This window comes from Carettochelys insculpta, chromosome 21 (genome assembly GCF_033958435.1).
Source record: "Carettochelys insculpta isolate YL-2023 chromosome 21, ASM3395843v1, whole genome shotgun sequence".
Taxonomy (NCBI): Eukaryota; Metazoa; Chordata; order Testudines; family Carettochelyidae; genus Carettochelys; species Carettochelys insculpta.
The window spans coordinates 15,067,812-15,095,533 of record NC_134157.1 but is presented as its reverse complement, the minus strand read 5'-3'; the positions used below and the strand labels follow the sequence as shown (position 1 = coordinate 15,095,533).

Below are 27,722 nucleotides of genomic sequence, written 5' to 3'. Positions count from 1 at the left end.
CTCCCGGCGCCCTGGGCTGCACCAGCAGGAAAAGGGGAGCCGAGATTCGAGAGAGGGAAAGCGGATCCCTCTCACACACCTGGGGGAGGAGCCCCGCTGCGGGCGCAGAGAGACCAAAGAGCAAACCACCCCAGCCCTGAGATGCACCACGCTGGGGGTACAGCTCTCGGCACCACACAGGGACCGCAGTGAGGGAACACCCCCCGACCAATGGAGCGTCCCGTTGCCAGGACAACGAAGGACGCTAACAGGCGTATGGGCGGGGCGGCTGGACAGGTCCCAGCCACCAGCCCCTTCTCCCTAGCTAGCCTTGCCCCGCCCCCCACCCTTCACTGGCCTTTTTGTTTTCCAAAGCAGCAGCAGCCGGAGGAAAAAACCGAAGGTGGGAAGCCGCACAAAAGTATCAATTTGCTTCCCCCATGGGACAAGGCCTTGGAAATGCAATTAACAAGCAGTCCTGTGGCACCTTAGAGACTAACACACACAGTCCACTCCTGCACGCTCCCCCTGGCCCAGGCCCCATAGCCCTGGGCCCCAGACAGTTCGGGACACATCAGTGAAGGTGGGTATTCTTTGTTTGCTTCTCTCTTCTGGGATTGTCAACTGCACAAAGTAGACACTTTGCAGCTGTACTGTCAACTGTAGAAAGTAGGCCCCATATTTTCCTGATCTGTCAGCTAAAGAAAGCTTAGGAGTTACCTATATCAGTAACAGGGATAACATTTTCACTATTTTTTTTTCAAAATTAACCAAGAGACAAGAGTCCAAGAGACAGACTGCTGAATGTAACTTCTAATTTGGATCATACATGAGCTAAAACTGAAGTGAGATTGCTGTGGTTCTTTTGGGTGTTCTAAACTGTCAGCTAGATAACTTCAGTATTTCAGGCTTTGGATAGTCGATGCAACAAATTAAATGAGAGAGATTGTTAGCCATTGATGAGGGATATTAAGTCAGGTCAATATTCAAACACATCTGTACAGGATGATATATCTTTGTGTAAGTCCAGGTGTCTAATGTAGCTGAAAGTATAGTCATACCAGAACAGTGAAAGTCACTTTACCCCCAAATAAATACAGTGTGAAATCCAGTCCTCCTTGAAGTAAATGGAAATATTCTTATTGATTTCAGAAAGGGCCACATTTTACCTTTTGTATTCCTATCTGGCAAGCTGAGCAAACTATGACAATAACCTCCAGAAGATCAGATTAATACCATTTTCTTTAATAAAGATTAATGAGGTATTCTCTGTTAATTTGTATATTTGAATACACACACAGACATATATATATATATGCATACACACACACTAGAAAGCCAGGCTAGAATAAACTTCACACTGTCTTGGTAAATAAGTTTTGACACAAAAATAAGGAAGACCCATTTAAACCTTTATAAAACCAGAAAATTTACAGGGATATATGCTTGGTCTAGTTAATTCTACAGCCTTCTTTCAAGAGGAGTGTTGAAACACATCAATGTATGCCAGACAAGGAAGAAAGTTTAATTTATACAATCACTTTGAACCTGTGATTAAACAGGATATGGTGAATATAGTATAAATCTCATTATAATGCTTTCTAAAAGAAAGGATTTCCATTTTTTGGTGCATACAGAATTTTGAAGTACAGAGGCTCAAAATATCTTTTCAGACTGAGTTTATATTTTACTTTAATCTGAAATTATCTCTTGTCAGTGTATTATTGGGGATTGAGTCAAGGGGGTTAAAAGACAGGAATACGAACGGTTAACATTTTAAGTCACATAGCAGTCTCCCTTTCTATTACTTCAAAATTACCAGAGTTGATCTTCCTTTACCAAGTATGATTTCATGTTCCCTTTGCTGAATTTACGAAAGAAGACTTGAATTCTTTTTATTCTGTTTCAGTGGGGCTGCTTCATCTTATCCCTCCTCTGAACTCAATTTTGAACTCTTGTACTTCCTGGAAGATGGAAAGCTGTCAAAGTAGACTCATCAGGGCCTCCTGGAATTCTGTTTGCTGTTAACCTTGCAGCCAGAAGGTCAGAAAAGGCAGGACAAGATGAGAGCCATTTGATTCCTGAGTTAAAGATGTAACTAGCAAAAGAAGCACACATGAATGTTTACATTAACGCTCACATTACCACTCTCCTGAACTGTTGGTTGGAAAAACATGATCCACACCAATTGAGCAAGCTTGATTGATTTCAAAGTTTTATTGTGATAATTTTAAGACAACTTCTACCATCCCAAAATCCAGCACAAAATGTAAGTACACAAGTAAAACAGGAAAGAATAATGATCATTTACTCAGTCCTGAGTAGCAGGTAGGTAGTTTCTTTCAGCAGCAGGTCCTGCATTGTTGATTGTTTTCAACCGTTCACATCCTTTTACTGTATATCTTAATACTATGACCTGTGTATTTGCATATGATGCCCATATCTTGTCATGCATTTGTCCTTGTCCATATTGATCCCTCATGCGATATACATAATGCATTTTTACATTTAAAAGTCCTAATTGGTTCCTTCATATCACGCACAGATCATGCATAGTAATTAATGTCATCTGCCCCCGTCAGCTGTTTCCTGTTTGTTTCAACGTGTCTATCACCTACCGCGCCCAAGGGAGGGAAGAGGGTCAGGCCCGGCTCACCGCAACCCCGGGGCAGCGGCAGTCGAGATTGCTAAATCGAGCCGGAGGAGGTGACCTGCGTTCTCCCCCTCCCGAGCGGAAGTAGCGCTGCCACCCGCTGGTGACGGAGAGGGTCAAGTCCGTTCCCGCTCAGGTCCGTCGCGGGACACTTCCGCTCCATGGCTCCTGTGGAACTGGGTTACGACGCCTCCTGCTCTGGAGTGGAGGCGGAAGCGCGATGTCACGGGCACTTCCGGCAGCGCGGGCTTGCGCCTGGGTGGTATGGTTGTGCCTGCTGTGCCCTGAGGAAAGTGCAGCCGGGCAGGTATGGGGCGCGGGAGCGGCCTGAAATGAGTGGGGGGAGCAGGTGGGGGAGGAGGGGCGGATGGCAGAAACGCGATGATTTAGGGAGGAGCAACAGGGTTGGGGGCAGTGAGGGAGCTGGTGGAGGGTGGTGGAAGGAGGGAGGAAAAATGGGAGCAATGGGGCAGAAATGGCGGGTTGGGGGCGAGGAAGGAATGGAGGGTAGAGGTAGGGTGGGAGAAAAGGATGGATGAAGGATTGGGGTGAGGAAGGGTTGGAGGATTGGGAGTGGGGAGGATGGATGAAGGGTTGGGGCGTTGGGGTGAGGAAGAGATGGAGAGTGGGGAGGGTGGATGAAGGGTTGGGGCAGTGGGGTGAGGAAGGGTTGGAGGATGGGGAGTGGGGAGGGTGGATGAAGGGTTGGGGTGTTGGGGTGAGGAAGGGTTGGAGGATTGGGAGTGGGGAGGGTAGATGAAGGGTTGGGGCATTGGGGTGAGGAAGAGATGGAGCCTTGGGGGGTGGGGAGGGAGGGTGGGAAGGATGGATGAAAGATAGAGGGTGCCGGGGTAGCGGGGGAAGTGATATGACTAGAAAGCGTAATGGGTCAGGCAGACTGTTACTGAGACGGCAGAACTGAGCTTCTTTGTGCAGGACTAAGTGGACTGGGGATGGTGTTATGGGAGGAATCACAGTACTAGCTTCAACAAAGTAATTTGCCTTGCTGGGGTGAATATGTGGTTCTGCCCTACGATTTTCCAGAACTGCTGTCTGGTTACCGAATGGTTGTCAGCGTGAAATTAATTTAAGGGTATCTATCAGGTAATGAGACAATTAAAACAATTACTGATCCTGTTGGCAGCAGACCTAGCAGAAGTATTCGGGGCTCAGTGGTTCATGACAGCATGCTTGATATCTTCATGTAGCTTATGTAGTGGCAGCTATAAATGTTCAAAAGAGCTCCTTTTGGGTCAGAAACTTGTCTTTCTCACCAACAGAAGTTGATCCAATAAAAGGTATTCTCTTACTCACCTTCTCTCTCCAAATAAAAAAGGGACAGGAATAAGGGAAGCTCTCACAGGGTTTGTTCCTACTGAAGATTTTTATTTTAAGTTAACTGATGGATAATTAAGTCAAGAGCCTTAGCTCCTGTATGTTCTAGTCCCAATACTCTCTAAGGCATTTTCCCAGCTGCACTAGGACACACCTTTGGAGTGTGTCTAGACTAACCTTACACATTACATAACCTTACACATTACAAAGGCATTAACTACTTTGGGTATAATTGATCTTCATATCATGGGGTCAAGGTGGTCTGACAGGTTCTTCCGGGTACATCTCATGTAATCCGCATAGTTCCCAGGCATTGGTGCACTTCAGTGCCCCCTGTTTTCTGCCTGTGGCACACTGTAATGTGACATTCGTTATGTTTTACGAAAACAAACTTATGATTCAAGTATGATGCAATTGATATATGCTTTATGCAAGATGACTTATGTAAGGCATCATTGGAAAGGTTATGATTTACCGAATTTGATTTTCCGGTTTTATGTTTTCTAGATGAAATTAGGAATATTGATATGTGTGTCTGTATTTCATATTTGCTCCTTGGGTCAGTTTCACTGCTGACACTTCTGGAACCACAGTGGAAAAACCAGAAAGAGCTTAATAGCCCATCAACTAGCATAATGAACTGTGCAAACCCTTGGCATTGTGTTAAATGGAGCTTATCTAGAAACTTAATGTGATTCCTGTAGCATATCCAGGGACAACAACCATACAGCCATTTGTACAGTACATCTGCTTTTATACCACAATGCTGCCAGACAATGGACTGGCTCTGTTAAAGTGACTTGTCATGCCCTTGTCTATGATATTATCATTTCCTGCCAAGGTAGCAGAAATCTGTACCAGCTCTGTATTGCTTTAGTTTTTTTGTTGGGCTTCCCTCCATTAGCTTGATACATTACCTCTGTCTTTTTCAGATTGGTTGTCGGCCTGTATCTTTCTGCACACTCTACAAATTTGTCTGTAATCAATATATATCTTCTAGAGTATGATACTTGAGCCAGAATAGAATTCAGCTTTCTGCCATAATTCTGTTACTCTATGGGCTTGTCTAAGTTACATGATGGACTGATGGTGCAAAAATTGATCCGCCAGTGGTCAATTTTTATCATGTCTTTTTAGATGCAATAAATGGACCTCTGGGGTGTCTCCTGTCGACTCTAGTACTCCGCCAGGATAAGAACAGTAGTCAGAGTCGACTGGAGGGCATCCCTGCTAACCTTACTGCATGTAAGACTGCGGTTAGTACATCAGCTTCAGCTTTGCTGATTGCATAGCGTAGTTGGGTAGCTGAAGTTTTGTAGTGTAGACTAAGCCTTAGACAAGCTAGAGCTGATGGTAAATGATCAAAAATTATTTTTACTGTTGTAATAAAGAGATATAACATGAAATTAATAGAACCTGGGAGAACCTCTCTTGACCAAGAATGAACTACTTTTTTATAGAAAGACAAGGTAGGTGAAGCAATATCTTTTATTGGACCAACTTTTACCTAGTAACTGCTCCAAGTAAAAATGCATTTGAAAGCACGACAGCTTAAATTATTTGATTCTTTAGGCAAATTGTATGTCTGTGAAGCTGTATCATTGGAAAGTTTAAATATCCTTGTTTTTCTCCATGTAACTATTTAATGGTGTTGATGAGAAGATTTGTCAAGACAGTATCCAATTGCATGTTGTTGTCCTTCTTGGAGTTTGTTAAATTATGATATTTTGAGTAAAACATCTTTTCTTTTTCTTATTAGAGAAAAGTGAAACAGACATAAGAAGCAAACACAAATTATTTTCATGTCATAGACTTTATAAATATGAAGAAGAAAAACAGGGAACATAATGAGAGCCTTGAAACCAACAGAAAGACGTGTACACAAAGTGTGGAAGTTCATCCTCCTTCTCCTTTGCTCTTTGAAGATCGAACTTCCCAGGACGTTGTTGTTCATAACAAGAAATTGAAAAAAGAGAACAAGCATGAGAAAAAAAACTTTTTGTTAGATGATTCTTGTATTGGTGGGAAGTACAAAAATAATAATGAAACTGAAACAGATACTCCCAAAAAGAAGAAGAAAAAAAAGAAACGGAAACTCAGTGACATTGCACAGGATCAAAATTACATATTCTGTGTCCCTGCGAACAAAGAAAATCCTGATAAACTGCAAGAGATGGACAGTAGATTGGAGAGTGTTGATTATGTTTATGTCAGTACATCTGCTAAGAAGAAAAAAAGAAAAAGGAATTTGTCAGAAGAGGGGGATGAGGTAAATGAACTAGCTGGCTTGTATGCATTTGAAAATGGTTGCAAAAGTAAAAAAAAGGAAAGAAAGAGAAAGTACAGCAGCACTTCTTGTGATACGCAAGAAGCCAGAGATGAAGTCTTTTCATCATCAGTTTTGTCCTCTCATGATGAGGGTATGATTTTGGGGTCATCTACTGAAATGAGCACCTCAGCAATGCCCAAAAAACGCCACAAACCCCATAAATGTGGAAAATCCTTCAAAAATGATGATAGTGATATGACAAAGATTACTTTTGTAGCCGAAGAAAATTCTCTGAATGTGACTGACATTTCTAACGTTACCTCAGCAAGTAGTAATGACTGTTCTGAAGAAGCCACGGCATCAGTTAGAAAGGGAAATCAATCCCACTCTGAACAAGTAACGTCAAAAGCTACGAAAAAGTAAGGCTTGAATTTTGTCTGTCTCATTATTTCTGTTACATCCATCACATGGTTATCTGACTACTTTTGATGATGTGAAGTTCTAAAAATTCTTTCACTGTGAATAATAGGTACTAGTAACAGAGGGAAACGTTTTAAGTCAACAACATCTCTCTTAGTAGTATCTTCCTTCAAAATGCCCATGGATGTAAGCTCTGTTGGGGATTTTGATGATGCTGACAAACAATTTGGCCGCTATTGTTATTGGAATTACTGAAAGATTAGAAATAGGTTGGGATGAGGCAAGGAGTATTATTGAGCAAATGTTTACAACCAAACAAAGCCAAGTTGCACAGGATAAGAAAGAGAGCACATATAAGTCATCCATGGTACAGCGGTGGGTTTCAGCAGTAACAAGCAATGAACATGGTTAATGAGGATACATTGTAGCCCTCGTTGCCCCAGATACATATGTTTATGAACTACGCATAAGCCAAAAAGTAATCCCTAGGCAGATCTCCCTAACATGTAGCAGAGTCTTACTCTATCACCATAATTAAATACAGTAATGGATGACTTTACCCCTATTGGAGATTGGAAGCCAATGCTTCCCTTGACATGATCCCTCATTGTCTCTCGGTGGGTGTGTCTCATCCCTCAGTCTGGTTCTGATAGTCCATGATATGGTCCTTTGTTGTCCTCAGTCATGTCCCTTGTAGGTCGCCTCATGTCCTTCTGTCCAGCTGTGGTCTGTTGAAGTCCTGGTGACAGTCTTCCCTGTTACCTGAAAGGGAAGCAAGGCTTTTGGGGAAGTGGTTGAAGCCCAGGCCGTGTCCCTTCTTGGTGGGAGTCCAAGTAAAAGTTTCATAAAAGCAGAGTTTCGTAGTCCATCAGGGAAAGCAATGGGAGTGATCCGCGCCCATCTCCCTCATTGGTCATCTGTCTCCCTCACTGGTTGTCTGTCTTTGTCATGGTTGCAGTTGGTTGCTGTCCTGGTGATGATCTCCTCTGCTACCTGAGAGGGAAGCAAGGCCCCGTCGAAGGGGAAAGTGGTTGAGCCCCTGCCATAACCCTACTTGGTGCAAGTCCAAGTGAGGCTTTACAAAAGCAGTCTGTCAGGGAAGGCACCAGGGAGGTTGCTTAACATGTCCCTCTGCGCTTGTCTGCTTAGAGGCACGGTCTCAGTCAGTAGCAGTCCTGCTGGTCATCTGCTCTGGCACCTATGGAAGGCAGCAAATCAAAAAAGGTGGTTTGGGGAGAAAGAAAGATGTGGCCCCTGCTGAGTCCATCCTTGGTGGAAAACCAGGCAAAGTTTATTAGGGGCAAAGTCTGTAGTCCGTCAGGGAGGGTCTTAGGAGCGATCCCTGACCATGTCCCTCATTGAGTTGAGGTGAGGAGTACAGTAATCTTTGCTTGACAGATCACAGAGAGGCTGGTAATCATCTGCATTCAACTACGCAATTGTTTTCTTTCCTAGCTTACCAGAGTCCGGGACATCTGAAAATGAGGACGACCAGGATGTTGAATTTACAGAATCTGAAAACTCTATAAAGTTGAATAATGAAGAGTTCCTTGAAGCTTCCAGGTGTTCATTGATGGATTTGGAAACTGCAAAACGGGAACTTGAGGAGTTTATTCCTCACGTGCACACAATGTCAGAAAAATCAATCCTTAAGATGTCTGGAAGAGACCTCATCAGGTTTAAGAACTTTAAAAAACAAGGTAAGCTCCCATGAGGACACTGCGCTGATTGGGAAATTGAAAGTAATTGGATAGAGGAAAATGCAAAATGGATTTTACATAGTGCCTTTGATGTCCAAAATATCTGGCTTCTAGAAATTGAAATACAGGAGACTCGATCACAGCTTCTGATTCCAGGAGAATAGCAGCAGCAAATTAAAATTATTTAGCAGAAAGACAAGCAACCTTTGTTAATTCCAGGTAGAGTATATCTTTAGGACGATGGTCCCCAAACTTTTGGTCTCCTCCTATCTCCCAGAGCTGGGAGCAGGGCGGCAGCTCCAGGAAAGGGGATGTGGGCAAGGATTAGGGGTCTGAGGCTGGGCCCTGCAGCTGCGATTGGTGCAGAGCAGGTTGCTGGGACACCACGCATGGAGCTGGTTCTGCAGCCAGGAGGTGGGACCAGCAGCGGGGATACAGAGCATCGCTCCCTGGGGGTGGGGTGGTAGCTAGAGCCAGGCCAGGCACAGAGTTGGGCGGTTCTCCTTCCCTAACTCCCTGTGGGGACTGGTCCATGCCAGAGCCATCCCTCCCTCTCCATACCTCACAGATTGAAGGCCCCTGCTTTAGGAGATAAAACATTTACTGTCTGAATATTATTTCATTATTCTGTGTTACAGTCTGTTGAAAATGATTGTTGCATTCCATCTGTGCATGGCTCTATCATGCTTATTTCTACTTCTGTTTTTCTCTATTTCAGTCTTTGTTGGTGTACATTATCCTGGCACCCAAATTACAGTCATGAGCCTACATCTAAATCAGGGGTGTGCAAAGTGAGGGGCATCACATTTTGTAAGCGGGGCACAGCGCGTTTGGCTCCCCCGTTCCCATAGCTTCTGCTGCATTGCCAGCCGTCTGCTTTCTCCTGTGCGGCCTCTGCCGCTGCATCACCAAGGAAACACCCCCACTTCCACCTGCTCCTGGGCCAGTCAAAGTGCACAGAGGCCCTGAGATGAGCAGCGGGGGCAGCCAGCGAGTTCCTCACTTGATGAAGTACTCTTTTGGGGGTCCCTCCCAGCGTCTTCCCCTGAGAACATCCCCCTTTGGGGCACCCATGGAGCCTTCCAGCACCACCTTCCTGAGCATCCCATCCCCTCTCGGAATGCCTTGCCCTCCTCCCCTGCATCCCTTCCTGTGATCCTCATATGGGTTGTGGGGGGGCGGTCCCGGCTAATTGCAGGGCTGAAAAGGAGGCACGACCTAAAAAGTTTGCTCACCCAGATCTAGCTGTTGCATCATTGCCCCCTTTCTCTGTGAATTGTTCTCCTAATCACGTCTTTCACAAAATTTCCTGTAAACTTGTCTTTTCAAGATGTAATGCAATTGAGTTGTTTGAGTTTGTTTTCCTAAACCTAATTTGTTGTACATTCCAGGTATATGTATCAAGTTTGGCAGGTTTTCTAAAAAGGAAAATCATCAGATACAGAAGAATGTTGAAGACTTCTTATCACTTACGGGAATAGAGAATGCAGAAAAACTATTATTTACTTACCGATACCCAGAGGAGCGAAAAGCCATCACCGCATTGAAAGTAAAATATGCTTTCAGTATGAAGATTGGTGAGTATTATAGTTCCACTTTAGGTAGATGGAGCCTGCCCGCCAGTATGTAGTGGCATCATTTGCATGTCTGATGAAATGATCTGTTGTTTAAAATTGTCAATGGTAAATCTTACTAATCTTAAAATTGTGTTTCTTTTATTTGTATCTGGCATAATTCCTTTTATGCTGTTATGAATACCTCTCTAATTTGTGAGGGTGTTGGAAGTTGAAGATTCAACTTCATTCCAATAATTAATTGATTTATAAGGCCCTTATGATTAAAGGTACAATTTGTGCCATTTCTTACTGCCTGGGCAGTAAGAATGCCAACGGGTTGAATTTTTCAGAGTAGTCCAGGAGGTATATTAATGATACATAGAAGTCTAAATCCCTTAGGCTGCTTTGTAAATCTTAACTATTACTCTCAGGCTGTGTCTACACTACAAAAGTAACTTTGAAGTTGCTTACTTCTAAGTACAACTGTGAAGTAAGCCACTTTCAAGCTGAGCATCCAGACACACCCTACTTAGAAATTAAACTTTGAAGTAGGGCACTACTCCATTCCTGGGAATGGAGTAAGGACTTCAAAGTTGGGCTTTCTACTTCGAAGTAAGCAAAAATGTGTGTAGGCTCTCTGCTGGCTACCTCGATGTAGTGCCTAACTTTGATGTTAACTCTGAAGTTAGTTCCTAGTGTAGACACGCCCTCAGTTTGCATGATAAGCTAGCAAATTTCACGCGCAGTGTTGACCTAAATAAAAGGCTATTAGATTATTAAAAGAATCAGTTAGTCACAATGTTTGTGTGGAAAATTCTGTTTGCTTTGTTCATACCTTGGAAAATTATTTTAGTGAACTTTTAGATAATTTCCCACATTACTTGCAAATCCTTTTTTCATGTGTGCGAGAAAACAAGATCAGACAATTTTTTCTCTTCCAAAAGCAAATACCTCAAATAGTATACTTGTTCATGTGTGTCTTTTATTTATTTAATGCACTTTTTGAACAACTTTTATACTATGTTTATTTTGTGTTGTGTTGCCAACACTTCAGGAGATTCAGATTCGTTTCTACTCCTATTTTCTTCAGCACCACAGAATATGTTTTTACATATTGAAATCACTGATCTCGTTCTTATGACTATTTTACTTTTCTCAGTAGCCTTTTCTCTGTGTGAAGTACATTTCAAAACTCTTTTATTTCTTTGTTGTGTAGCTGAGGGGGTTCCACGGCCATGGAAACAGGTATATTTTCGGGCAAGAAAGATGTTTGACCCAAACAACTATAAAGGGAGGTAAGAATACGATTTAGGTAGCATCTGAATTCAAAAACTGTCTCAGATGTTCACACATTAATTTATTTCCATTCTAAGAGAACCACTTCCTCCCCTGATGTGTGAGAACATTTCAGTTACTAAAACATTGCTGACTAGTCCTAATTGATTGCTATCTCATGGCTATTACGTTGCAACTCCCAAATAATGAAACACTTTGTCCAGTATCAAATGGGTAGCCGTGTTAGTTTGTATTCGCAAAAACAACAAGAAGTCCTGTGGCACCTTTTAGGCTAACAGATATTTTGGAGCATGAGCTTTCGTGGGCAAAGACCCGCTTCTTCAGATGCAATGATCACATCTGATGAAGCGGGCCTTTGCCCATGAAAGCTTATGCTCCAAAATATGTTAGTCTATAAGGTGCCCCAGGACTTCTCATGGACTCTGTGCAGTACTCAATGTAACCCATACACAAATATTTGAGCAGAAAAATGGACTTTGCAGCATGTCAGGAAGGCTAAAATATCCAGGTTTTGACCAAATAGGAAGAAATGAATTTCAGATTTGAGCATCTCACTGAATTCCCAGGTGTGAGTTTTGATTACAGAGTTTCAGTTATGATTGCTGCTCTGTCAGTATGAACAACGAGGAAGGTTCCTAGGCAACACACAATGTTTGGTGGGTGTGATGCTGTATTAGAAGATTCTCTTATGGTTGCAGTCACTGTGGGTTAATTTGAAAACAAGATGTGGCTTATGTAATTTATTGCAGATTGGATTTTTCCTTTTAAAAAATAAGTTGTTGAGCTCTGTAATAAATTTGTGTCTCACAGTGACCGCATGATTAAAGTATAATGTCTGCAAGTATTGCCTTTGAGTTCCTCTGCCAAGTGTGTGGTTTTATAATTACATTTTTCTACTCTAAAGTATTTTTCTCTATATTGCTGCATCATCTAGGTAAATATGAAAGGGAAATACTGTAAAGGGAAAATGGCTTTACTCACTGTCAAATGCACCAAGTAAAAAAAAGTAATAATCCTGTAACTGTAAGAGTAGGGAGAGGACAAAGTCTATTACAAAATACTACTTATAACAAGAGCAGGTATTTTTTTCAGACTCTTTTTAAAGTTGATGTTCATCTCTGTCAACCTGGGGGTTTTTGGATTTTCAACTGGAGCTGTTTACTTTTTCCTATCTTAGGTACTCTGAAGATGAAAAAGAAAAGTTGAAGAAGTATTATACTATACATGGAAACAACTGGAAGAAAATTGCTGAGCTGATGTCCCGCAGTACCCACTCAGTTGCTATGAAATATTCTCAGATTAAGTCCCGTAAGCCATAATATGCATCACTTATAAATAACTATTCACATTTTAAGTTAATAGTTTAGCAGGAATTTTTAGAAAAAAGCAAAAATGCAGTCTTGTAGCGTTTTAAAGACTAACAATATAATTTATTAGGTGATGAGCTTTCATAGGACAGACCTACTGGTTCAGATTTGGAAAATCCTGATAAATGATAACTGAGACAAAGAGAATTTAACAAAGATATAAAAACTGACGAATCAGCTAGATAGGACAGAAGAATGGATGGAAATGGGGGAAGTAAAAATAGTGTCTGCAAGTATCTATTTAGTTAAGTGGGCTTCCTGGCCTCACTGTGAATATAAAAGGTGAGGAAACTGTCCTCTTAACGTGTACAGTATTTAATATCGTTGAGTCCGAAGTGAAAATTGCCGCATTTGAGAGTGAACTCCAGTTCAGATGTCTCCCTTTGTAAGCTGGTGTTAAAGTTCCTTTGTTTTAGAATGCACACATTTTAGTTTTGGATGCTATGACCTACTAGATTTGAAATGCTCACTGACAGGTTTATGTATATTCAGATTCTTAATGTCTGATTTGTGTCCACTCATTCTTTGTCAAAGTGGTTGTCCAGTTTTTCCACTATACATAGCAGGGGGCATTGCTGGCCCATAATGGCATGTATCATATTGGTGGAAATATGATCCCCTGATTGTGTAACTGATGAGGTTAGGGCCAGTGATGCTGTCTCCAGTGTAAATATGTGGACAGGATTAGTATTTCTGTGGTGTGGTGTGTGGTTGCTAGTGAGAATTTTCCTGAGGTTAGGTGGTTTTCTGTAGGAAAGCATAGATCTGTCACCCAGGGCCTGTGAGAGTGTAACATCATGTTCTAGTATAGGCTGTAGATTGTCAGTGTGCTGGAGGGATTTGAATTGGGGGTACAGGTGATGACAAGTGGTGGCATTCAAAACTTACAAGTCTGCATTCTAAAACAAAGAGGCTATGTCTACACGAGATGCCTCTGTGTACAGAAGTCACTGTCAGAAGGGATTTCCCGGCAAAACTTCTCAACAGATCACATCTACACATAAAAGCAGATTGAAAGAGCAATCCACTCTGTCAACAGAGAGCAGCCAGACTGCCCAGCCCTCTCTTGACAGAACAAACATTCTGCAAACAGGGTCACCTGGTGAACTGGAAGCCCTGTCTGTCGATAGAAGAGCCCTGGAGCATGTACGCAGCTGTTTTGCCAACAGAACACCATGGGGAGAGGCCTTATACCTGAACGGGGAGAAGTATAATGCTTCTGGCAGGCGTGCCATGCTTTGTTGACAAACTGTCAACAAAATGGATTTTGCGAGGAGGCGCTCCGCTCCGTGGTTTTTCCCAACAAAAGCCCAGTTTTACCAGAAAAACCCTCTTTTGTAGAGATAGTCAGAGACTTTAATGCCAGATTACAAAGGGAGACATCTGAATTGGAGCTCATTATTAAGTTGGACATTTTTCACCTCAGACTCAACAGAGATATCAGGTTCCTTCACATTATAAGGATAGTTCCCTATCATCTGATATTTGGAGTGATGCCAGGGAGCCCACTCAATTTAATAGATATTTGCAGAAACTATTTTTCTTCCTCCTTTCCACACCCTCTGTCTTTCTGTCCTATCTAGGTGATTTGTCAGTTTTTGTTTAATTTTTTTCCATCTATCTGTTAAATTTTCTTTGTCTCAGTTATCATTTGTCAGTATTTTCCAGGTCTGAAGAGGTGGGTCTGTTTCATGAAAATTCATCATCTAAGCAACTGTATTGTTCATCTTTAAAGTGCTACAGGACTGCTTTTTCGTTTTGTGAAGATACAGACTAACACGGCTACTTCTCCAGGAATTTTTAGTATCTTTTTGGTTGTTCTGAATCAAACAGTTCAGGGGGTTGATTTTTTTTTTTTTGGGGGGTGTTGGATAGGTTTTTGCTTTCCCAAATTCCTCTTAGGTGCCTCTAATTCTAAAAATATAGGGCCAGAGGGGACCTTGTAAGGTCATCAATTTCACAGGACCAAATCTAGGCCGTCCCAGAATATTTCCTGGACTTTAAGAAGAGCTTTGTGTAAGATCAAAAGCTTTCCTCTTTCACCAACAAAAATTGGTCTGGTAAGTCGCCCATCTTGTCTGTCTAATACCCTGAGACAAAACTGTATCAACCATCCCTGACTGGTTTTTGTTCAACCTGTTCCAAATTCTCCAGTGATGGGAATTCTACAGCCTTCATTGGAAGCCTACAGCCTGACTGGAAAGTTTTGCTAATTTCTAACCTAAATCTCTGTTAATACAGGTTAAGCCCTTAACTTGTTGCCCTGTTTTCAGGGGACACAGAGAAAGGTTGACTATCACTCTCCTTAAACAGCTCTTGACATCTCTGATATCTTATCATCATTCAGTCGTCTTGTCTCAAGACTGAACCTACCCAGTTACTGTTTTTAAACCTTTCCTTGTGGGTCAGCTTTCCTAAACGCTTTAACATTTTTGTTTCTCTTCTCCATACTCTCTCCAGTTTGTTCATATCTTTCCTGAAGTGTAGTGCCCAGAATTGGACACAGTACTCCAGCTGAGGCTTCCCCAACTCTGAGTAGTGTGGACAATTACTTCTCTTTTTTTTTTTTTTTTTTTTTTTTTGTCCGTTGACATTCTTGTTAATATGCCCCAGAATGATAGTTAGCCATGTTTCACAACCTCATCTGATTGTTGACTCATATTCCATTTTAGATCCATTACAACTCTGATATCTTCTTCAGTAGTACTACCACCTAGTCATTCCTTTTTTTTATAACTGTGCATTTGATTTTTCCTTTGCAAGCGTAGTACTTGGCATGTGTCTTTATTGAATTTTATGTTGTTGTTGTTTTCAGCCCAATTCTTCGGTTTTGTAAAAGAAATTTTAAATTCTAATCTTCTCCTCCAAAGTCCTTGTAAATCCCCCCCAGGTTGATGACATCAGCAAATTTTACAAGTACACTCTGTGCACCATTATCTATGTCATTGATGAAAATACTCATTGGTAGTACTGGGACAGACCAACCTCTTCGGTGCTTTACTAGCCATGCCCTCCAAGTTTGATAGCAAACCATTAATAGCTGCTTCTTGAGTTTGGCCTTTCATCCAGTTATGCCACTCACCTTATAGAAATTTCATGTAGACATCATTTTCCAAATTTACTTCTTTAGGGAAATCTTAATTTACAGAGGAAATCTTGTCCTTGTTTCATGGAACAGCAATAAAATGTTTATTGGGAGGCATCTGTAACGCAATGACTGGCATTAAAAAAATGTAGTATCTGTCACTTACCCATGCTCCTCTATTGCAACAATAGGATCATTTCTCTTGTTAGCACAAATAAGTATGGCATATACACTATCTCCTGTACAAAAGTCATCTAAACTTGTACTTTTCTATATTGGAAACTTCCTCCCAAATTGTGCACTAATCTAATCTCTCTCCTTCTACCTACATGCGCTTTCTCACACACATACTCTAGTTCCTGTATTCCACAGAATGTTTAAGGAGTTGCCATTGTTTGAAATTGCGGTGTAATTTTAAGGTGTGCTATTATTCATCAGCAAATATTGAGGGGGAAAAAATCACTGTGTTTTAAGAGGTCCATTTCTGTATTTCCAGCTGCTAATATAAGAAGCAGATGGCATTGGGTTATCAGTTTTTTCTTGTTTGATTTAATTAGCTCTTTGCACTCCAATTTGAAAATACAATGTGCTATGTAAACAACAAGTAAGCTTTACAACATTCTTGTGTGAAATAGGCAATTATAATCTGCATTTGTCAGGCAGGGAAATTGGAACAGAGACCAGTTATCTAAATGGATGCCTAAAATTAGGAGCCTAAGTCCGTATTTAAGCATGCAAATAAGATCTTTTTTGTTAAAATGCCAGATACTCAGCAATGTCTGTTCAAGTCAGTGGGCTTTTGCAGAGTGTTTGGAACTTTTGCGGATCAGGTATTGCTTGTATATGGATTTAGATTTCTAGTTTCTGGTATCTTTTTTGATAGATAACTTAGCCAAAGTCCCCTGAAGTAGCTAGTGAGGGGTCCAGGAATGGAACTCTGGAGTTCCTGGCTCCTGATATTGTTCTTTGTCCACTTGTAACATGGGATTAGACACTTCTTTTTCTCTCTTTATTGTGCTCACTTGTGAGAGGCACTGTATAAATCAATAATTTTATTTAATCATGTAGAGGTTAAGTCTGGTCCTTGGAGTCACGAGGAAACACAGAAGCTAGTTCAAGCAGTAGAAAAGGCAATCTGGAAGAAGGATGATGCGGAAGACACAGGACTCTTGCAACAGGCAGAGAACTCAAATGGCACCCTCTCAGTTGAACGTGAAAAACTCTACAAGAACATTCCTTGGACTGAGATAGAAGCTAAAGTGGGAACCAGATATTGGAGGCAGTGTAAACAAAAATGGTAAGATTTATTTTGGGTCTGGGTATTAAAACAAACTTCTGGAGTTATCTCTCTTAGCTTCCTGTTCCCTTTCCCCAAGCTACATGTACCATGACACGTGTTTGTATGATTAAACAACTGATGATGATATATACGTTTTGCATCAACTGATTTAAAAAGCCTTCTTTTCCAGTTCCATAATTTGTGCTTCCCTGTGCACAGACTATGGCCCCAGATCAGCAAAGACATGAGAATGTGCATACCTGGGAAGTGGGGATATTTTCTTGTGTAAAGTTACACACATGCATAACTCTGCATGGTCTGGGCCTATTTTATTGTTGTGTGTGACAATGTAGCATTACATATTATGACTTTTTTTAAAAAAGGAGAGGCAACTTCATAGGCACAGCCAGTTGTTTTCATCATAGTAATGAAAAGAAATTATTAGTGAACTGATGGAAAAGTAAAAATAAGAAACAAGCGAGCTAGAAGCAAAGTTTTCCTTATGTTAGTGCAAATCTGGAGTAATTACACCATAATGAGGGGAATTACACGGAAGTAAAAGACAAGAGACACAACCCCTTTTTCGATTTGGATGTTGCATTAGACAGAATCCCTTGGCTCAGTTTCACTTACAGAACATGTTAGCAAGCTCATAAGAGAGTTAGAACTGTTGAAAGAGAGGGGAGAAAGGGTCACAGAGGGGAAAAAGCAAAGCTATAGGGCAATATAAGACAACTAACAAAACACAACTCTCTAATTTAATGGAGAACAAAAATAGATTTTATTAAACTCTAACCCTTTTTTTAATCTCCCTAACATGGTGGGGAAATGCTCTTTTCACATCATTGTTTTCCCCAGGATTTCAGTTATAACAAAGAAAATGTCCAGTGGGCAGAAGGCATATCGGGGGACTAAAGGTTTGGAGGCCAAAATTAATCTTATTAAAAGGTATGGATCATATTTGTGCAGTGTTCTGTTGATTTTGTTTAGGGATCATGAGTTAAGTTATTTAAGTGTCCTGGTTGATAAGAACCTACTAGTAAAGTAAAAATTGGAGTGTGTATATATAAGGAAAAAACTGGGAGGTTTCTGGATTATTAAACTCAAAGCACGGTAGCCTCCATCACGTTGTATTACCCACTTAGGTTTCTGTAATGTTTATACAGCCATTTTGTAACAGAAAAACTGTTATAAAGCACCCTAATAATTATGCTTGGGCTGTAATGTCTTCACTATGCAAAAACAATGTTTAGAGCTGCTCCTTGTGTGTGTTCAGATTCATATTCTTCTCCATATCTTTTTATTCTTGTTAGTCCGGCAAAATGAACACAGCTAATATGGAGCAAGTATTCCTTTCCAGCTCATGCTTCAAGAAAATTTCTTACATTCCAATCAGTAACAGCTGTGTAATTCAACTACCTTTAAGTGGTTTTGCCACAAGTGAATGAGAGTATGACCCGAAGACAGACAGACAGCATTAAGGCTTTTGACTTGCAATAGCTTTACCCTCTGGTAATGAAGCATGAGATGGAAAGAGTGTAGGTGGAATCTTTACGGCTGGCACTTAGGGGAGATCTACACTAGACCTGAAAGTCGATCTTAGGCTATGTCTACACTAGCCCCAAACTTCGACATGGCCATTCAAATGGCCATTTCGAAGTTTACTAATGAAGCACTGAAATACATATTCAGCGCTTCATTGGCATGCGGGCGGCTGCGGCGCTTTGAAATTGAAATCTGCCATGGGAATAAGGGGACTTCAGAGTAGGCAGGGTCCTTTCGAAACGGAGCCCGGTCGGGGCGAGCCACGTCAATTTTGAAGCGCCGCGGCCACCCGCATGCTAATGAAGTGCTGAATATGTATTTCAGTGCTTCATTAGTAAACCTCAAAATGGCCATTTGCGTGGCCATTTCGAAGTTTGGGGCTAGTGTAGACATGGCCTTAGATACATAATTGCATCTACAACAATTGTGTAGCTGGATTCAACTTATCTAAGATCGATTTATCAGGCCATTCACACAGAAGGAAGTTGAAGGGAGAAAAGCTCCTATTGACCTCCTTTACTCCTCACAAGAATGAGGAGTACCAGAGTCGACTGTCGAGCCCTGATGGTTCATTTTAGAGCATGCCCACTAGGTGTGCTAAATCGAACCCCAGAAGATCAACCCTGATTGGGAAGTATAGACGTACCCTTAGAGAAAAATATTTTTACTCTTGTAATTGGAGCATGCTCAATTTGAAAAATTTCTGTCCAACTACATTTAAATTTTCAGAAAGATATGAGCAATTCAACATAAGGATTTAATTCATTAAACAATTATATTTCATTATTATTATTATTATTATATGTGTTGTTGTAGTGCCTGAGAGCCCAACTCATAGATCAGGACCCCCTTGTCACTGTAGAAACATAGAACAAAAAGATGGTCCTTGCCCCCGTGGGGCCTATGATCTATAATACAAGAGACAGCCATTGGATATAGACAATATAAATCTCGCTAGTGCTCATGAAACGGTATTTGAACATTTTGCTGTGAGCATAAGTAGGAATATGTTTTATATAACTTTGGTTTTGCACTTAACCCACGAGCACACTTACACCCAGATTTTACCAGCCCAAAATGTCCTATGATTTGTAAAGGAGAGGCAGAACACACTCGGAGTTTAATTAATTGCCATCTCGGGTGTTGGTTTAAGTTTCTTCTGTATTTTGACTTTCAGATTGTATGAAATGAAGGTAGAAGATGCTAACGAAGTGAATTGGGCAGAGCTCTGTGAGATATTTGGGTAAAATAATTTGTTTAGTATTTAACCATAAACATGTAATATTTATCAGACTTCTTATTTGGCTTGTGCTGTAAAAGAATCTGAAGTTTGGATCCATACAACTTCGTGTTGTCCTGTTAAATTCAGTGGGATTCTGCACTTGCAGAGATCTCCATGGGATTAGACCCTAAAACTTTGGCAATCAGTTCTGAAATTTAAGATACCAGAAAGTATTTCTTCTACCTGCCTTATGTTATAGCCACACAAATACTGCCTACCTTCTGAGGCTGAGTTGCTGTTCCCTGATTGAAGGTCTGTGATGATGCACTGGGGTCATTTTTATTTCTTCATTTTAGTATATTAAACTATAATTGTGCAGTGTTTTCTTAGAATGGATGCTGTGTGTAATGTTACACAGTACTGTGGAGTTCATTTACAGGTTGAACTTCTGTAGTCCAGTAACCTTGGGACCTGACCAGGGCTGGACAAGAGAATTTGCCAGACTCTGGGAGTTCAGTATTGGTCTAGCAGCATTACCAACACTTCCACTGCTTACTGTGCTCTCAGAAGACATTTAGGGGTAAATTAGAGCTAAATAACAGCACTGAACAATGGAAGCCAGGAATGGTGGCTGGAAACAAAATTTATGGGACCACAGGAAACTTAGCCACACCCATGATAAGTGGTCATCCAGCTAACTGAAATCATGCTGGATTATGGATGTTGCCAAATGAGAGAGTTCCAGATTAGAGAGGTTCAAGTTGTATTAAACTTTCCAGATTATAGAATAGAGCTGATTTGAAGAGAGAATATTTTCCACTGTGAACCCCAATTACTGTTTAGCACACATTTATTATATTAAATGCTTGCCTTATGTTATGGCTAAAGGCATAGATGAATTAGCTAATTTATTTTACTCACTGTGTTTGGTGGGTTAAAGACCAAAAAATGTTATAGACATTAACTAATACTTCGAGAGGTTAGTTCATTGGAGCAAAAAGTGTCATTCCCTTGAATAGACATGAGTATAATAGTAAAACCTGCTGATAATATGTTGTATCGCTAAATTTGAACCTTTCTTGTTTCAGAGAAGTCCCTGAAGCCTATGTTCAAATCAGATTTTACAAGTTAAAAGCTACCAATGTCCCTTCTTGGCAAACAAAGACTTTTCCTGGTTAGTGTATTTATGGTTGCGTTGTGTCAGTCTTTCCTATAGAATTTGACTAAGATCATGCATATTTTACTATTTTTGATTTATAGTTACACAGTAGCACCTAATCACTGATGTATTTGTGTCAGTCTGCATTGCCCCACTGCTCTGGACTTGGAACTTTCAATTACCAGTCCAAGCTCTATTTGTGGGAAATTCTGCTCCTAATAGATATTTAAAATATGATCATACATGATTTCTGTGCTTTGCTTCCTCTGTTAGACCAAATATGCTCACATGCTCTACTGGGCACCTTGGATCCAGCTTGCTGTATATTAGACATTTATGTCCCACTGAACTTCTTGAATTTGGCTCCCATAAATAGTGGTGATATGGTTTGAATGCCTCATAGAACTGGCTTAGCTCTTTCTTGGTTTGAGATGGGAAGATGTGCTTTTTCCAAGTCATCTTGTTCATGATGCCAAAGTGAACTGTCCTTATACATTGTACAGGTCTTCGTATTCTCTTCCCATTCCTTTCTGGCATGCTATAAGGAACCGTGAAACTATTAATATTCAAAGCAATATCACTGGGTGTCTCAATTAATACCACTGTATGATATGAATAAGGCAGGTCATTTTCAAGAGCTACTGTTGTGGGTACAGTTGAAATTTTCAAGGCTGTTTCTGCAACCGTAACAACTAGAATAGTATTTTTTTTTAAAAAAAAAAAAAGCTTAGATTCTGGAGAATAAGGAGGTAGCCTGAAAAAGGTGTAAACCAACGTTAACGCTGATGGGTACAAATAAATTACAGTAGTTGAATACCAAACTGTGAGGACTGTAGGGCACTGAGGTTTACCAGTTAAATATTAATTATTTGTTTTTAAACCATCTGACGTTTATGTGGAGATTATTGCAACATTTTTATAGTACTGTTCCATCACACCTTTTAAACCCAGGTTCTTAAAGCTCTTCCAACTAGTTAAGCATTACCAAACACTTTGTATTTTCATCGCCATTTTGCACGTGGTTCAGGGATTTACCCATGTTCGCACCATGAATCGCTGTTCAATAAGAGGACTCAGGAGTCCGCTAATCTGCCACTCAACAGCATCCATCACGATACCTTTCTGATATTAAGCACGATGAACTTCCTTTTTTAGTCTGTGATTTAAGAACGTGCAAGACAAACTCATGGTTAGAGCAGAGGATTACAAGTCTGCGGATTCCTGGGTTCTATTTCCAACTTGCTGCCTAAGCTTAGTCAATCCACTTCTCCTTGTCTCAATGTTCTGATATCAGTAAAACAGAAAATGTACTTTTGGCATATATTACAAACATTATTGTCACTATGGTGCCTTGAGATTGTCTGCATGAAGAAGTGCATCATAAACTCCTAGCACATAAATGCAATTGTTCCTTTTTTGGGAGCCGGGGGTTGGTTAAATTAACAATTAAGTTTTTTCAGTACTTTGAACAAACACAGTTTGCTAATGAAAAGACCAAGATGAAATGTAAACTAAACTGGGTATTGTTTCTTTTTAAAGAAATAATAGATTACCTTTATGGTAAGACACTTCCATTGCTTGAGGGAAGAATAGAAAAAAGTCAGAAGCCACTTCAGAGTTATGATGGGTCACATTCCAGCTGCAAGAAAATGGTTTTCCAGGTCAGAGGCATCTTTGACAACACTGAAGATGATGCTGAAGACAGTGACTGATTATCCTCCAAAATGTTCCCTCTTTCTACAACTCACCAAATGAAAATGTATTGTGATGAAACTGAGGTTAAATCAGAAACTGAATGTACATTAGCACAGAATAATGGGAAGAATGAAGGCACAGAAGTTTCCTATTCTATTAAAGAGAAGTAAATAGAGATTATTTTTTGCAGTATCTTTGTTATTAGAGACTTCTAACTTTCTCTTCAGATTGTTTTGGGAAGCTAAAGGTCATTTTGTACTGGACTTGTGGAAAAACTAAAAAACAATAATTTTTTCTTAACATTTCCTTCATTACAAATTTGCTAAAAGTCCTATGTAAGCCTGTCTCAGTGATTTTAGGTTTTCAGTATTCTGATGTCAAATTGGGATCTTTTTTAGAAATCTGCCTTTTTTTTTAAGGAAAAAAAGCTCATTTATTTTAAATCTCTGTAAGGCAAGTTTGTAAAATTTGCTTTGTTCACTATTTATTTGAAAACCTGCAACCAACTCTTCAGGTAAGTAGAGGGTTCCACCAGTTTTCAGAAATAACAACTGGGGATAGATCAACTTGAAATGTAATGAGAAAGCATTTGTAGGCTTTTGTCAAATATATTCCACCTAATTGAAATGTTAATGAAACCAGCCTTCCGTTAGCCGGACTGTTGAATGCTGTGTGTCTAATTTGAGCTGTTATATTGGTGAATCTGTAACTGCACAGTTACCCACTCCTCCTTGTCCCCATCTTTGCTCTAAGACAAATCCATTTCAGTCTCCTCGTTTCTATGACCAAACTGTTCTTGACACTGTAAAAATGGTCAAGTAATTGAAGTTAAAACAGACTCTATTGATCTGAAGAATTTTTTCAGAAAAGTATACTTAAAAATTTTTATTACATAGCCCACATTGAGCACTGTAGAAGTTATTAGAGTAATAAATTTTTGATGAGTTATGGAGCATTTCTGAGCCTCTGGTTAAATAGAATCAGTTTATAAAATGATCAGCTTCATAAAAGAGTCATAGTGTGGTCTCTTAGGTACATTATGTGTTTTTATTGGTCTGTGCATTTTATATTTTTCTTTTTAATGAAAAATATTAACTTTTATGGCTTAAAACATTTAGGTGGTTTCCCAAGGGCTTGTCTATAGTTGCAGGCTGCTCCAGAATGACGAAAGGTGTAAGTTTAGTTCAGAAAACTGTGTTAATAAAGACTGCTAGTGTTAATCTCTGAGTTTATGCTTGATGTGGTAAGTTATGATGTCTTTAATATTAAAATGAGCTCTTCATAATTATTAAAACCAGATGTTATCACTGTGGTCATCGAGTCAAACCTTTAACATAACACAGACCATAGGGCTTCCATGAACTCAATTTAGAAAGCTACTTACCTGCTGACACCTGAAATGTTTTTTTCCTCCAGCAACAATTAATGACACAATAACAACTAAAAGAAGTCAGGGAGTGACATCTGCAATTCCCCTGTAGCAACATAAGAAGCTTGAATAGTCATTTAAGTAGCTGTTTTGTTTTTAAAAAAGCTGTTAATACGTGCTGCATAAACTCTTAGTAGTCTGTTTTCATCTTTTATACAACAAAAAGGGCGTATGTGCCTTTTACTTAGTGATTATTTTTAATGTTTCTATGAAAACTGAAGCTGTACTCCTAAAGTTCACTTAAGATTTTTAATATAATGAATGCAGAGAGAAAATACTTACGGAAGTATTTCTGTATAAATACTACAGTTAATAGTGTTGATGGATTTGATGAAAATTGTACATATGTCTTCATTTTATGATTTAATTGTTGTAAGAGTGGCAATTTTCTGTAAATGGATAATGTGAATATAAATAAGTTGATGTGACTGTGCAAGAAAAGTTGATCTTTGCACAGGATTTGTTTGTTAAATTTTACATAAAGACTCATGAGAAAATGAGAATAGAAGCAATATTGCAATTTGGTACAATATTTAGTGTACTACTTAAACGTCTAGCTCCTGGAGTCAGATTGTTAGGTGAGAATTTCTCTGGCTTTTTAAAAAAGGTTCTAGTTTGAAACATGTGAACCTGAAAGGTTCAAACACCAGAAGGCAAATAAAAATAAACCAAAATTTATTACTTTTAAAGTCTCAATCACAATTTTTGGGCAACTGACTCAGGGTTTTGGACTGCATGGGGTTAACAATACTGTATAAGTGGAGGCTGACTAATCCTGCCATACAAAGATCAAATTTTAATATGCTTATTCTGATTTTTTGCACTTAGCTAGTCACACAAGTGATGTTGTTGGCTCTCTGTGCATGTGCATTCTCTCCCTTTGCTGCACCAGCTCTGGCCAGGTAGCTATCGTAACAGACTTTGATCAAACTGCTCAAGAAGACAGCAAGTGGTGAAGGTGTTCAGCCACATTTATTGCCAACCAAGCATGATACCAGTGCCCCAGCTTAATGCTTACCAGTACATTTAATAAATGTGTATCTGTGACAATGGGCTAGCTCAGTTAGTGGTAGGATTTCCACTCTCCCATCTATTGACCCCCCGCTTTTCTACGGTGATACAAAGGGATTACTTATTACCCCTCTAACATGGTTAGTTACCGCTCTGTCTTGTACGTGTTGGTCCAATCTAAAAATCTCTGTCCATCATTGTGTCAGCCTGACCTTGTCCTTAGGAAGGGTCAGTGGGTCACTGTGTAATCAGGGAGCATGTTGACTTAGAACCTTGTATCAAGATATCATGCAACGTGTTTATGTGAATCCTTAGTGCCTAGGAGTGCTTGTGTTTTTGCAATCCCCAGCCCCAGTCTTGCCAGGTTCAGGTAGTGAATCTACAACCAGGCATCTACTTTATCACAAGACCTGACTTTTGCTTGTAGGTTGATGTTTGCTAACTGCTTTAGATCAGAAGGGTCTGGCTTTTACTTGCTTCAGTTCAACCCCTGGGCCTTATACCGGGTCCCGCACTTCAGGCTCGCTCTCTCTACTACATTCCCTGACTTTTTAAGGGGAGGATGTTTTACCCACCATCCTGGAAAAGCACAATGCATGGATTGAAAATGACCTAGGAGACTAAACACTGCTATGTAGCTATCTTATGTTACCATCCACACATTCATGCCCCCCTGTTTCTGAATTTGTACATTCCCTTTTATGATCAGTGAACATATTTTATTATCCAATTGATTTTAGTCTTTAATGGTGGACCTGGGAATGTTAGATCCAGGACTTTGAGGAACACAGTTTTATAGATCTAAAATAGTGGGCTAGGCTCTATTACTGTATATTCCTCATATACATAACATTGTGGAATACAGAGAAAGATTGAGAGTAATAACATCATAAAGCCTTCATATGTAAATGGCTTTTGATAACTATATCTTATGCCCATCCATGTTATAGGTAATCCTTATTGCTGGTTGTTACCATCTAGTGAGCTTTGCTGGGCAGAAGACAGGAGTGGCTAGCTTCCCTCTTCCGTTGGATTGGGTTGAATTATTATTGCCACACACAGGAGTTGTGAAGTCAACACTCCTGGCATAACAAGCCATGGTTCCGAAGTTCTTTAGGTTCTCATTGCTCTATGATACATTAGTAGTGTATGTAGATCCATTTGTTTCTTGTGAATGTCTTCCAAATAATCCATTGAATGGACATTAAACAATTTATCAGATCTTATGTTGGGATTCACTATTGTTAACCAGATACTGAACAAGATTGTTTGGAATAAAATGAGCCTCAGTTAGGATTTAGTATCACTTACCCCCTTACTGACCCCCGCCCCATATTACGACTTGCACTATCTCTACAATTTGACATATATCCAATATATCATTCTTTTTGTTATACACTGAGGAAAATGCTAGTTAGCTGTTTATTACCAACATCAAGTGATTTTTTTTTCTTTTTTAATATTTCTTAATGAGTTGTTTATGGTAATTACTATGAAACTGCCATGAGCAATACAAATAACTTTAATCATTTTTTCCTTTTCGTCATGTTCTTTGCTGCCATTAGTTTAATTATTTGATTAAACCATTTAGGAATGTTATTCACCATATAAATGTTGTACTGGTTCTTAATACCATGATGATTTATGGATGTAGGGATAGTTTCCATTGCCTCATTGTCAAAGTAGTGAATGGTGTGTGTTTTGTTTTGTTTTTTTTTACTTATATTTTATATTACTCCTGTTCCAAATAGATCTTCAGACTTAGTTTAGAAATCTAACTGATAATTCTACTTAGACTTTGAAGTCTTCTATTTCCAGAAGTATGAGAGCATGGAATAGTTCTTTTCCTCAGACCTTGAGTCTTGTTCGCATTCCTGATAAATGCGAAGATATTGGTTAACATGGAGTATACAGCAATAATGTCGGTTTTACACAGTAGCCAATTTCATCCATATTTCAGTGATAAAAGATTTAAAACCTCATGACAGGAACTGTCTTTGCTTGATAACATATGATTTAAAGATCTTCATACTGGATCGATTTGTGGTTTCTAGCTGATTGCTTACTTCATCATATGTGATTTAACTCAAGGTTGGTTTCATTACTGTGATTTTTGACATGGTATGGATCTCCTTTGCTGGCTCCCCACTACCTTGATACCTCATCGCACTCTGGGGATTTGAAAAGAGAAGAAAATGGGGCTCCCTAGTTTGGTGTTTGCTTCCATGTTAGATCTCAGTTCCTACAGAGGACCACTCGCCTACTTACCAAATCACTGGTGGGAGTCTCCACTAGTGTTGTCAATTGTTGGGTAAGTGTGTGTGTGTTCTCTCTGCGTACCTCACCGGCTCTGGCCTGGTTGTCAATACAGCAGACTCCAACTGAACTGCCTCGAAAGGCCACAGACTCAGAGGCTTGGCTAGGTTTATTGCTGACAAAGCATGGCACTAGTGTCCCACTTCAGCAGTTATAAGTACATTAAGACATGTATGCATGTGAAAATGGATCAGATCAGTGAGCGATAGGACTTCCCACTTTCCCGCTTGACCTGACAGTGTGTGCCCCCTCATTTATACAGTGATACAAACAAATTATAAATAACTCCTGTGATAGGGGTACTTACCAACCTTTAACCTTGTACCTGTTGATCTGGTTAAAAATATCTCTATCCTCCCTGTCTTTGTGGTCATATCCTTAGGAGGTGTCTGGGTGTCCATGTATC

General features: G+C 40.0%; 1 protein-coding gene across 2 annotated transcripts; it reads left to right on the top strand.

Annotated features, from left to right (window-relative positions):
• The first annotated feature begins 2,835 nt into the window (after positions 1-2,835).
• TTF1 (transcription termination factor 1) lies at positions 2,836-26,812 on the top strand. 2 transcript variants are annotated; one of them, XM_075015575.1, is made up of 11 exons: positions 2,836-2,939; positions 5,727-6,655; positions 8,112-8,356; positions 9,748-9,933; positions 11,129-11,207; positions 12,386-12,516; positions 16,729-16,957; positions 17,798-17,887; positions 19,662-19,727; positions 20,795-20,880; positions 22,405-26,812. In XM_075015575.1, exons 2-11 carry the CDS (start codon positions 5,790-5,792, stop codon positions 22,575-22,577), a joined length of 2,151 nt encoding a protein of 716 aa, XP_074871676.1. In that variant the 5' UTR covers positions 2,836-2,939; positions 5,727-5,789; the 3' UTR covers positions 22,578-26,812. The 2 variants fall into 2 exon arrangements, with proteins under 2 accessions (XP_074871676.1, XP_074871677.1); XM_075015576.1 differs by lacking the exon at positions 2,836-2,939 and adding an exon at positions 5,392-5,436.
• The last annotated feature ends 910 nt before the right edge of the window (positions 26,813-27,722 follow it).